The 12,770-nt window shown below is 45.5% G+C and overlaps 2 protein-coding genes across 12 annotated transcripts in view; one reads left to right on the forward strand and one right to left on the reverse strand.

Moving 5' to 3' along the window:
• Positions 1–2,079: 2,079 nt before the first annotated feature.
• RAB19 (RAB19, member RAS oncogene family) lies at positions 2,080–10,268 on the reverse strand. 8 transcript variants are annotated; one of them, XM_083462096.1, is made up of 4 exons: positions 10,036–10,268; positions 5,274–5,497; positions 4,462–4,645; positions 2,080–3,036 (listed from the first exon to the last, which is right to left on the reverse strand). In XM_083462096.1, the coding sequence occupies exons 2-4, from the start codon at positions 5,466–5,468 to the stop codon at positions 2,768–2,770; spliced, it is 648 nt and encodes a 215-aa protein (XP_083318222.1). In that variant the 5' UTR covers positions 5,469–5,497; positions 10,036–10,268; the 3' UTR covers positions 2,080–2,767. The 8 variants fall into 8 exon arrangements, with proteins under 8 accessions (XP_083318222.1, XP_083318221.1, XP_083318220.1 ...); XM_083462095.1 differs by having other exon boundaries at positions 9,943–10,268; XM_083462094.1 differs by having other exon boundaries at positions 9,888–10,268.
• A 67-nt stretch (positions 10,269–10,335) lies between these two features.
• Positions 10,336–12,770, forward strand: part of SLC37A3 (solute carrier family 37 member 3) — a 30,946-nt gene continuing 28,511 nt past the window's right edge. For 2 of the 4 annotated variants that reach the window (XR_014516300.1, XR_014516301.1), the window contains exon 1: positions 10,344–10,449. The gene's annotated coding sequence lies outside the window, so the exon portion shown is untranslated. The other 2 variants (XM_083462040.1, XM_083462041.1) reach the window with 2 other exon arrangements.

Here is a 12,770-nt window from a genome sequence, read left to right on the forward strand (position 1 = left end):
ATGAGAGAAACAGCCTTATTTCAGGCATTAACCCAAAAAACACTCCCAGAACAGCTTACAGATTGCTAAAAAAAGACTCGCTCTACCCTCAGGCTGAAAACAGTCAAAGTGGTTGCAATTCAGTTCACATGTATGCACAAACTGAGTCATGAGAAGTGGTGGTGGGGTGAACAGCAATTGCCTAATTTATTTCTTTTCTCCCCCCCCCCCCATTGATGTCGGCAGCACTTTTTACAACTTATCAGCAACAGTAAAAACTATTTTTTTTGCCAGTTCACAGATTTTCATATCCACTGTAGCCCAAGCATTATGCACATGCATAAACTATAGAGGCAGAAGCATGAGCTAGCTGTCCTGTTTATTTGGGGACTTTGCTAATGTGGAAATAATTAGGTGGATACAAGTGGCTGTCACTGTTGCTGGCTAGGAGGGCCTTGAGCTACTCCAGCAATTCTGTGTGGGGCTCCCTTCACGTGTGGGATAACCAGTCTCATTCTTATTTAACCAACATGCTTAAGTCTTAAGTAATGCATGAATGGGTTAAGACCATAGAGCAAGATATCCTGTCAGGCTTAGCCTAGGTCGTTCCCCTTCACCTTGGGAGGAGGTCTACCTGAGAAGCTCAATGTGTGAGGTCCGAACTGGTTTCTCCAGTTCAGACTGCGTGGCTCTCTCAAGCCACTCTTGAGTTCCTAAACCAATAATTATTACCAGTAATAACTTTCACCACCTTGGAACTAAACTAAGAAAGGCCTGTGCAGCCTTTCTGACTGATGTATGCAAAAGCATGTGAATCTGACCTTTGGAGAGTTTGTAAGTAAACCATTTTTAACATACTAAACATGGTCTTTTCCTATGCTGGGAGAAGAGGCAACTATTTTGGAACTCACATAGAAAGACATATTTTTAAAGTCTTAACAGCCTATATTTCCATGCCTTATGTTGTGCATTGCTTTGGGGTTCTCTCACCAATGAGCCCCAAACTTGGATCTTGTAATCCAGGAATTCTCCTTTCTATATACCGTATTTTTTGCTCTATAAGACGCACCAGACCACAAGACGCACCTAGTTTTTGGAGGAGGAAAACAAGAAAAAAAATATTCTGAATCTCAGAAGCCAGAACAGCAAGAGGGATCGCTGCGCAGTGAAAGCAGCAATCCCTCTTGCTGTTCTGGCTTCTGGGATAGCTGCGCAGCCTGCATTCGCTCCATAAGACGCACACACATTTCCCCTTACTTTTTAGGAGGGAAAAGGTGAGTCTTACAGAGCAAAAAATACGGTACTTATTTATTCCTGAGCCAACATCATGCACTGATAACGGACAGAGATTTCCGTTCCTCATAAGAAGAGACCTCAAGGTCACAGCATGAAGTTGAGACTCCATTGCTTCCGGACAGACAGAAAGAAAGGGAAGTACTATTTAACACATCATTGTATAGAATCCACTGCCACAGGATGTGGTTGTGGCTCCTGTCTCAGATTTTATCCTCCTACATTACTCTATGCAGATGCCCAGTGCATGAGAAGGACAATGGCAGATGTATTTCAGGCCCTATGGACAAACTTGCTTGAGGCAACTGCCTGGCAAGAGAATGTTAGACTAAATCACAGGTCACCAATGTGGCTTCTGTGGAACCCACAAAACCCGAGCCCTCCCCCCCTTGGTCATGAGATGCTTAGGGTGATTACCATTTTCTCCCTTAGTAAGTGCATAGGAGGAAGTTGGAAGAGTCATGTTCTTTGCCACTTCCACTCTCAGATCTATGGGCTTTCCATGACTCAAATTCTACTGAACCAACTTTCACCCACATCCCACGAAAAGTGAATTGTGTGCAGATGTGCTCTCTTCCACTGGCTCTTTGTGCGGGGGGGGGGGGTAGAGGGAGAGAGAAACGACACCCACCGCACTCGCTAAAAACTCCAAATGTGCCGCAAGGCTTAAAAAGAGGCTGGTGACCTGTGGACCAGATGCCCTCTTAGGCTAAACCAGGGATGTTCTTTGATAAAACTTGTAATAGATGTAAAACAATATTACACATAGTTGGAAAACTCTGGTGTAACAACTTCAGTTGATTCAAATTTCCAAAAGGGAACATCATATAAACGCTTTTTAGTTTGAATTGTTTGCCATCAAAGGAAAGGAGGAAAGGAAACAGGCACACAAAAATCCCCCCTTAAACATCTTCATAAAGGCTAGCCATTGATGGCAAGGAGAGGTAGGGAGAATCCTAAGAAAACAGACAAAAAGACCAGTCAACTGCCCTCGATTAATCAAGTTTCTGAGATTGCTACAAAAGCACTGGGCCGCTTGGTAAGGGAGTCATCTGGGATGCAACCATTCAAAGCCATTCTGTTAACATTTCACTACATGGGCTGCCAATGGTTGTCAATGGCACCACCAATTAGAAGCTAACATATACAAGAAGAGATTGTAGTGACTGGCAAGTAAACACACCATTATTTTCCACAGCCATTGGTAGAAACAAACAGACACCTGACTGGACAAAAAATAGTTAACTGTCCACTTAAGCAAATGGTTTCCGATAGACCTTCCTTCTCTTCAACTGAAAAGGTAGCACTGCCAGTCTCAGCCACTGCGACCCGTCAGAACAAAGGGTGGCCTCTGCTTCTGAAGAACGACACGAAGTCGAAGTTGCCTGGCTGAAATGTTATCAAGGTGGCAAAATGAGGCTAGCAGGGGGATTCTCATAACAAAAGCAGGCCCCAGGAATCGCCCCTGGTTACTTCTTCTCCTTGAAGTACCTCATCAACATGAGCAGTTGGACTTCTCATCATCCCAATTAGAAACCACTGGCCTGCTGTCCAGATGGATGGTATCTGAATAGGCAGCCTCGCCATGCAGCTGCAAGGTATTCCTGGCCATCAGCTCTTTAGCCATGAGGATGAAGACTTCGTCAACATTCTGGGCCTCTTTGGCAGATGTCTCCAATACAGCAAGGATGCCATGCTTCTCCGCTAGAGTGCAAGCATCTTCAAACAGGACTTGGCGCTTCTCTGCTTCATCTGACTTGTTCCCTTTGAAATGAATTAAGAAGGTTTCAGTGACATTTAGGATACATACATCAAGCAGCGTGGGTCGTGGTTTATTTATGTACTTCAACTATTTGCGTGCCATTCAACCACAGCTGTCTCTAAGTGGCGTAAAGGAGACATGCTGCAACAAAATTAAAACTGAGTTACGACTATCAAATCAAAGTCAGTCCCCCATGATATCTTTGTGAGGAAGCTGGTAAAACGTGAGTTGAACGAGGTAACTGTTAGGTGGATTTGTAGTGGTTTGAACCCAAATAGGACTCATTAATGATTCCTTGTCATCCTGGGAAAACGGGACAAGTGGGTTGCTGCAGGTTTCCTATTTAGTTCCATAGGATTTACCTACTCACAAGTACTATCTCCTAACTTATAACTGGATCCTTAATGCAGTCAGCTGAGTCTATTCTGACAAATGGGAAAGTCAGAAGTAATCACCGGGGCCAAATATCTCTGGTCATAAAAGATCTGCACTGGCTGCATTGACTTTAAAGCCCTAAATGGCCTCAGCCCTGTATACCTGAAGGAGCGTTTCCACCCTCAGCGTTTAGCCCAGACACGGAGGTCCAGCTCTGAGGGCCTTCTGGTGGTTCCCTCACTGCAAGAAGTAAGGTCACAGGGAACCAGGCAGAGGGCCTTTTTTGTAGTCGTGCCCGTCCTATGGAACGCCCACCCATCAGATGTCAAACAAATTAACAACTACACAACTTTCCGAAGACATCAAAATGCAGCCCTGTATTGGGAAGCTTTTAATGTTTGACATTTTGCTGTGTTTTTATTATGTTGGAAGCCACCCAGAGTGGCTGGGGCAACCCAGCTAGATGGGTGGGGTATAAGTAATAAATTAGTAGTAGGTAAAGGTAAAGGACCCCTGGACGGTTAAGTCTAGTCAAAGGCAACTATGGGGTTGCGACACTCATCTCACTTTCAGGCCGAGGGATCTGGTTTTTGTCCACAGAGAGCTTTCCAGGTCATGTGGCCAGCATGACTATAAACCACTTCTGGCGCAACAGGACACCATGACGGAAACCAGAGCGCATGGAAACACCATTTACCTTCCCGCCGCAGCAGTACCTGTTAATCTACTTGCACTGGTGTGCTTTCAAACTGCTAGGTTGGCAGAAGCTGGGACAGAGCAATGGGAGCTCACCCCATAACGGGGATTCGAACCACCAACCTTCCAATCAGCAAGCCCAAGAAGCTCAGTGGTTTAGACCACCGTGCCACCCATGTCCCTTAGTAGTAGTATCCTTCTGAGCTCATCCATTTCTCTTGGTTCTCTCTTCCTAGTTCAGAAAAAAAGGACTATGCATGCTTGCTTCAGCTTTAAAAATAAATTTCAAAATTAAAGACCAAGAAAAAGTAGATAAGTTTAAACTCATGCTATTGGTGGTAGAATTTATCACCTACCAATCAACATCAGAACCAGGTTGGCAGCACCATATTTTTCAATCTCATGAATCCAGCGAGGAATTGACTCAAAAGTAGACCTCCTGGTCATATCGTAGGCAAGAATAGCCCCATGGGCACTGCGATAATAACTCTGGGTTATAGTCTGGAAGCGTTCCTGACCTGCTGTGTCCCACACCTGTATCTGAAAGGTAGGGTGGGGGTGGGGGTGGGGGTGGGGAAGATACAGTGAAATAAAATTAACTTTCTCCCAGAGACTGATCCTTCAAGTCAACCTAAGTTTACTGAACAGAAAGAGCAGTGAGTTGAAATACAGTCTCCAGACTGCAGTCATATTTATCCACAAACACATTTAGCCCACAGTCAACTTGCAACTATCCTAGGCATTGCCATCCAAATCTCCAGTTGATCACCTTCTTAATCTATTTACAGTGCAATCCTGTGGGTCTAATCAGAAGTAAGGCCCATGTGTGCTCAGAAGGACTTGCTCTCAGGTAAGCAGGTAGTCTAAAGTTATAGCCTAAATGATGCTTAAGTTGATCAACATGAATTTCATTATTTCCAGGACTTCCATTTATTTCAGCCTCCTTGGGAAATGAAGACGCCATTTAAGATGCAACAATCAGCTATCGCTTACTCTTTGCACAACTGTGTGTCCTGCTTCACATTTTGCTAATTCAGAGCTAAGGACCTCTGGTCCATGAGTCTATTGAGACCCACCAGGCCTCCTGTTTGGCCTGTGAGGTTGTTTTGGGCAAGCCATGCCCACCTGCCCACACCCACCAGTGGAGAAAGGAGACTGTGCCACTCACCTTCACTTTCTTGCCGTCAATCTCCAGCGAACGTACTGTGAAGTCCACTCCAATAGTGTTTTGCTGCTTTGCGTGGTATTGCCCAGACTTGAAGCGATGGACCACACACGTCTTCCCCACATTGGAGTCTCCAATCAGAATGATCTTGAACAAGTAGTCAAAAGCCTCGTCCATGTCAGAACTGGAGAAAGCCATGATCTTCTGGAGCCCTGAGCGACTTGGCCCTAGAAGAGTGTGAGCAACAATGAGTGCAAAGAACAGCCAGACTCCTAATACCATTTAATTAGTAGGAGCTTACGTTCTTCCTGATCATGTTGTACCATTCAGCAGAGATACCCAAAGCGTGTCAGTCTGCTGGCGGAAGTACTTTGCACTGCAACATTTCATCGCTGCACTCCCTCTTCCTACTGTTTACTTGTCTGTTTATTTATACGCTGCACTTTCATTAAAAAATAAATAAATATCAAGGCAGTATGAAAATAAAATCAACAGAAAGCATCCATAAAAACATGAACAAATACCAATTGGTTGAAAAGGGAAAATTCATATTGCAAAGTCCTTTTGAAGTAATCTGCAAGAAGGGAGCGATGGTTGCTGCCAAACCTCCAGTGGCAGGGAGTCTCACAGGGCCTGTCGCACTAAAGGCTCAGTCAACCAAACCAGAGGAGCGTGAGGAAGCAGCTGGAGTGGCCCAACAGAGAGCTCACTGATCAAGAGGGAGCATAAGGAGACAGCCCTTAATGTACTTTGGTCCCTAGTTGTTATTCTTATTTGCAGCTACTGTTAAAGACAATGGAAAAATTTGCCTAACTACTGAGTGGCAAAGGAGTGTGTGGAGTTTGCTAGAGGGCTTTCATTCTACCTCCAGCAGGTCAGGTTTTCGTAATGACAGGGTTTCAAGTGGCAGCCTGGCTCTGTCCAGTTCAGCCCCATCTTGTTTAGTAATAAACTTGTATAGGCCACTGGAGCAGTGTAACAGGGAAATCATACCTTTTTAGGTTTAAAGCTGAAGCTGGCAATGTAGCCTGCAATCCTATCAGGGCTGACCCTGCCATTAGGCAGAGGGAGGCAATAATCTCAGGCAGTAAATGCTGATGGACAGCAGAAGGCAGCCTGCCCCGCTAGCTTCATTCTGAGCCCCTCAGCCATTCCTCTTTGTCAAAATCAGAAAAACTTGCTTTCTCCATTGTTTCTCATTCAGACATCTTTCTGTCCATGGCTGAAGACCTTAATTTCCCTAGCTCCCATGTCCCCCTCTAACCCTTAATTAATGATGCTCAACTTTTCAGCATTTCCTACCCACTTACTGAACAAAAAGCAAAACACCAGCCTAACACTGGACTACACTTCAGGGTTGTTGTACACTACTCTAACTCCCCCCTGCCCTGCAGCGAAGTGGTAGCAGCAGCATTGGGCAACCCACACTCTCCACTTAAAGCCCATTCAACACACATTAAAAACACATGCCTTTCCCAAAAACTACACTCCCCAAGATGCTTTGGGGGAATCCATACAGTTGATATGTGTGTTGGATGGGATTTGAAGGGATGGTGTGCATTGGCTGTCGGCCCACAGCTCCAGTATGGGTATAATAATAACAACAGACATCATCTGCATTGGCAGGGTAAACTTTAATCCTGCTGCCTGTTATCTTTTGAACTGGATGTGTTGGATGTTCTGCACGTTGTGCCTACATAAATCTGGGGCCAGGACAAAGCAGAGTGATATGCAGTAGATTTGCAAGGGTTTCTGTCTCCCAGTTGTTTAGCAATGGCAATCAAAGGTCTAAAATGCTGTGTCTTTTTTCCCTCTTCTTTTATATGCAGGTCATTCTAGCACAAGGATTTTCAAATGCAGCTAGTTTTCAAATTACTGGGTTGGGGTGGGCAGATGGGGGTCCCACTCTCTTAGGTACTGTGTACAAGCGGGGAATTGGGCAGAAGTTGTGGTGATCAGGGTTGAGGCTTGTGGATTTCATAAAGGCCCCTCTACTTCTCCCCACCCCCCAAATAATTTGAGCACTGGATGCACTCGGCAGGTAGCTCATCCCCTTAAATCACCACTTTATACCTAGTTGCCCCAGCTGACCCCAAACCGCCATTTTGCACCCTCACAGTTGCTTCACCTCAGGGGTTTTTTATAGTAAAAACTAACATAGATCACACAAGCCTGAGATCTACTTCTACCTATGCTAGATGAATCACCCGATAGCATGGAGCAACCTCTTTATCATGACACTCTTGAGAAAGCACGATTCATATAATCCACAGTACTAAGAGAGAGGTCAGCTTTTGCTGGGAGAAAAATTAGAACAAGTAGGCACTGTCTTGTCAGCACTACTGTCACAAAGAAGCTATTCTCTCATGGTGAGCAGATATCTTTTTACACCCAAGGACAACAGGTAGAAAGTGTGCATTTGTAAGTCATTAGCGGCAGAGAGAAAGAGCAGTTTTTCCAGCCCACACACTCCTGTATTTTCCCTTCCTCGGTTTATCAGTAACAAAGAGAAACCTTTCTTTCCAGCGCCTGCCCCCTTGCAGAACTGCTTCCTCGTTATCAAGCGAGCGTGACTTCGAAGCCACCATCAGTTCCCCTTTCCACAATTCCTCCTTTCAACTCTTGCTCCAGCAAAAAATCCCCTTCCTCAGACCACAGAAGGGACAGTCATTGCTCAATGCAGTAAAACATTAAAACCCTCCGCAATATCTTAAAGCAGTAGTAAACCTCGACACCAACTTTTGTTCACCTGTTGTTCACCCTTTTCTCTTACCTGCACGGCCAGGTATAGCTCTCTTTGTATTCCCCTCCCACCTTTCCTGGGCTTGCTTGCAGCCTGATGGGAAATGTAGTTCTACAAGTTCAACGTCTTCAGGCTATTCTGTTTATAAAATGAATCTTACCCAACTCAGTCCTTGAGCTTTTCGTTAACTACTTCGTTGAAGCACCAACCCCCAGAGAAGCACTCGTATACAGCTGTATATGAAAGCCACTTCCTAACTCAGTGCAAAGGAAGTGTTGTATTTCTCTGAATGACATGAATGCTGGAAAGTGAATCATTGTCAGGCAGTCATAAAGAAACCAACAGCAACATTCTGCGCTTGGCCACTAAGAGGTAAGTGCCACTGTTTTTCAAGGGATGGGGAAGCTTACCCCTAGGTAAGTGGATCCAATACAGTAGTACCTCGGGTTAAGTACTTAATTCGTTCTGGAGGTCTGTTCTTAACCTGAAACTGTTCTTAACCTGAAGCACCACTTTAGCTAATGGGGCCTACTGCTGCTGCTGCGCTGCCGGAGCACCATTTCTGTTCTCAGCCTGAAGCAAAGTTCTTAACCCGAGGTACTATTTCTGGGTTAGCGGAGTCTGTAACCTGAAGCGTATGTAACCTGAAGCGTATGTAACCCGAGGTACCACTGTATAGGACTAAAGCCTTGGGCATTCGCAGGATTGCACTACACAAAGAGTTTAAGTCTGCACAACTTTCTCAAACAGGATCAAAAGCGAGAAGCCACTTGTGTTGAAAGTACAGAGAAGTAAAGCACAGGCCTGATATCTTAAAAGGAAAAACTCAACTTCCTCATTAATTATCCAGTCCAATCCTATACATGTTGAGTCAGAATTGCTATTGTAGTCAGTAGCATGTGCTTTCAGGTCCATAGAGCCTTGCTTTGGTAACGATGCTGCTTGCATTATTAAGCCTAATTTACTACTAACACTAAATATGCATGTGGTTTGGCTATACATTTAAGAATAACAATATTCCCCTGCAAACTGCACTGAGAATTTTTCTCCCACAGCAGTCAAGTAACTGATACAGGTCTCTAGACTCCAAGAGAGAAGCAAGCTGTCAAATAATTAATAAGTTATCCAGAAGAGAACCATTGTTCAAATCTAGCAGCAGAAACTATGATATCCACCTTTTCTTCCTGCTCTGCACATTCTGTGGGTTTTTTCTCATGCCAGCACATACACCTATGGGCGATGCCTACTGAGGTTCTCACTATCTAAAAATGGACTGAAGCTCTGTCAGGTGGAGGCTGGAGCCATTCCTTTTGCTGCATGTTCATGTCAGGAAAAAGCTGTGCCAGTTGAAATTCTGCCTTTCATATATCACTGTTAGGAGCACAGAAGCCTTGCAGGGGTGGGGGAATGGGACTGTGGTTTCCCCCTAGGATGAGCTGTTTCATCTCAATAGGTAAAATCCCTTCTAGCACAATAACTGCAGAAACCGGTAAGAGGTTTCTTTGTGTGTGTGTGTTTTTAACAGTCCATTCACTGGCCCCATTTCCACTCCTATTGGTAAAGATTTCTGTGCAACTGGAAAGTTTGCACCTCTCAGAGATGCATAGCAGAAGGCAGGCATTCCACAGGTAGAGATGCAGAGACGGAGACTACTTTAAATGTTGTGAGGATCCTATACTCTTAAATGGGTGGGTGCTATTGGGTTGTTTTTATTTTGATTATGTATTTTGTGGTTTTATATTTTTATCGTATTCTGTGAACCGCCCTGAGACCTCCGGGTATACGGCAGTAAATAAATTCAATCAATAATAATAATAATAACAATAACAACTACTAGGTGGATTTCTAAGTGATAGGCAGCTATTGAAACGTACAGGAATTTTTAAAAGTTTGTTGGAAATATATCTCTTGTTAAATGCCTATTCTTACTCCCGGATAAATGAGCAAGATTTGGCGAGGTGCCCTCGCCCTCCCAGCTTCTGGACAGTGGCAAAATGACGGCCCGATCCTATGCACGTTTACTCTGAAGTCAGTCCCCCTCCGTTCAACGGGGTTTGAGATGGTGGTGGTTGTTTTGTAGTTAATCGCTGCTTTGCTCCCCGAAGGAAACAGGCAAATGCTTTTCCAGCCTCGCAGGGGCACTGCGCGGCCCGATCCCACGACGCCACAACGCAGGCCATCGAAAGCAACTTAGTGAGCTGCCGGCTCTGGCAGCAGCAGCTTCACCGCCGCCCTCGCGAGCTTAAGAAGCACGAGGCAGCAGGGAGGAGGAGGAGGAGGAGGACTACGACTCCCAGAGTGCACTGCGAGGGCCAGGTGGGCGGGGCCGCGGCCCGAGCTGGCGAGGGAGCGGGAGAGGTGGCGCGCGAGCGGCGCCGGCTCGGAAGAGGAGGCTCTCACGTGACTTCCTGGAAGTTGCCTTGGAAATGCGGGCAGGTGAGCGGTGTTTACGTGGAGGCTCCCGGGGGCTGCGAGGAGGGAAGGGAAGGAGCCCCGGCGTGGTCGGGGGACGAGGGCTGGGGAAGGCGAGGGAGGCAGGGGCGGCTCAAGCCCACGCTCACGGCGGGGTTTGCGAGGTTTCTTGAGTCATTGTCCTTGAATGTGATTTTTAAAAATTATTATTATTATTCGAAAGCAAGCAGGCAAGACTCCTGCTTTCGGGTCAGGCCGGATTCAGACGTGCCCTGGGACACGCGGGTCCGCCTTTCCGTGGCTTCAGCGGGAAATGGCCCGAAGCTGCTGCTGCTTGTTGTGCTGGCCCTGGGTGCCTTTTAACAGCAGCCTCCTGCCACGTAGCCGTTTGAGCAGGTGGAGTCCTATTTCCTTGTCGGGACTAGGTTCGCAAGGCATGCTAAGGTTAAGGAGGGAATGCTGCTCTGGAGGCATGTGAGTTAAAAGCCGGAGGAAAGTAAACAAGTCTGGGATTTCTGTATTTATTCTCGAATTAAACAGACAAAAGGGGGTTTTTAGCCTAAGCCTGGTCAGGTTGTAATCCCGCCAGCAATTTACAAGTGTTTCGGTTGGTGCTGGGCATTTATTTCAAGGGAATGTTTTCTGTTATTTGGAATGCTGCTGCTCTTGAGTGGCGAGGAAGCAAGAGTACCTCAAGTATTTCCTGGCAAAAAGGGGCAGCTAATTCTTGGCGTGCTTTAAGACATGTCCAGTCAGTCTTATCAATCAGATATTTGTTCCCAGATGGGACCAGGATCATTTTGGGGGATATTAGCTACTTGCCGGCACCAATCTGGTTCAAGTAATAGTACAGAGATTGGAGGTGTACCGCAGGCCTTTGTGGTTCCTTCCTGCTGCCAACTTCCCTCTTTTGTATGAATTCCTGCCTCCCTTCTTCCGCTTGCTGTAACCATAGTTTTGTTCTTTTGTTATTTTTCCATGCACAGTCACCCCTTGTCTTGTGTAGTATTTTATCTGACGAAGAACATGGCACCTTTTTAAAAAAACACACCTTTTTGGTAGTTTCCAATAAAGGTAATGCCACGCTGTGGATTTAATACTTAAGTTGTGCATTGGGGGCTAACTGCAGTGAAGACAACCTGAGACATTGGTTTGCAAGCTGGTACCAAACCATTATTTTACTTAATGGATTGGAAGCAATCCTCTTAGCTTTAACCTCAGTTAACCTTGATGCGGCCATAACATGGAAATATGGTTACAGCAAGCTCTGGAGGGGAGGAGGAAAAATGAGTTGCAGGGGAGCATCTACTGGATAAATATTTGATGTCTTAATCAAGTTAATAAGGCAGTGTGTGATGAGATGGAAGGCAATACCTTCAAGCTCTTATGAACCCTTCCCAATTTTCATGGGCTGTGGAGCAACATGCTGTAGTAGAGTCGTGCAAATGTGAATCTGTGTTTGATAATGTTGGGTGCTGTACAATTCTCAGAAAAGTTTCCTGGCAGAATTTTTGCCTCCTGCAAGCTTTTTGTGCTTGAGAAAATCCAGGCCTAACCCAGTAAGTGCTTTGTGATCGCCAGAGCTGCTGAGGCCTTCTGCGTCTTGACTGCTCTTAGCTGGTTGTTTCCAAATGCTCCTGTGTCAAATCTAGTTAATTCCCACAACGTCCTACTGCCAAAGTGAGTAGGAAGCAAAATGGAACTCCTTTAATCAGTCCTACCTAACTCCTTGATATTCTTTGCTTTTATACTTTTTCTGTCAATGTTACTGGAGTAGAACTGATTTCAGCAAGGTTGCTCTGTTGACTAGCAAGAGAAGGAACACAGGAAGCTATCAAACTCAATCAGACCATTGGCCCATCTAGCTCAGTATTGTCTACACAAACTGGCAGCAGCTCTCAGGCAGGGGTCTCTCCCAGCCGTACCTGGAGATGCCAAGAACTGAACCTGAGACCTTCTGTATGTAAGGAATATGCTTTACAACTGAGCCATAGATCTTCTAAGGACCACCCCATCTTTCAGAGTGAAGCCAACCTTCACATTATAATTAGTGGTGACTATCTAGCCCATGCTTCAGAAGCTTAGCCTTCTTTCTCCACCCCAATCTGTTGAGGCTCTTTCTCTCTCCTTTATGGCCCTTGGCTCAGAAGAAGGGAAGCTTAGAAGCTCTGGATTTGTCCCATGATAGCCCTAAAGAGTAGCTCAGACCTGAATAGCACATGTCACCTCAGTAATCCTTAAGAATATTGGGCAAGATGGTGAATCTTTAACAAGAGCTCTGTAAGGTAGGATGATTGTGTTATTTCCGGATTAGTGATTTGAGGGGGCACACTGAGGTTGAGAGA

The sequence above is a fragment of the Podarcis liolepis genome (assembly GCF_965112155.1).
Source record: "Podarcis liolepis genome assembly, chromosome: 10".
Lineage (NCBI taxonomy): Eukaryota > Metazoa > Chordata > Lepidosauria > Squamata > Lacertidae > Podarcis > Podarcis liolepis.

What these genes read in the sequence shown, in the direction of transcription:
- RAB19 (XM_083462093.1), bottom strand. Translation starts at nt 9,210, where the DNA reads ATGTGCAGAGCAGGAAGAAAAG. An exon ending in GTGCAGAGCAGGAAGAAAAG is followed by an intron (nt 5,498 to 9,188) that starts GTGGATATCATA and finishes ACACTCTTCTAG; the next exon opens with GGCCAAGTCGCTCAGGGCTC. An exon ending in TTGACGGCAAGAAAGTGAAG is followed by an intron (nt 4,646 to 5,273) that starts GTGAGTGGCACA and finishes CCTACCTTTCAG; the next exon opens with ATACAGGTGTGGGACACAGC.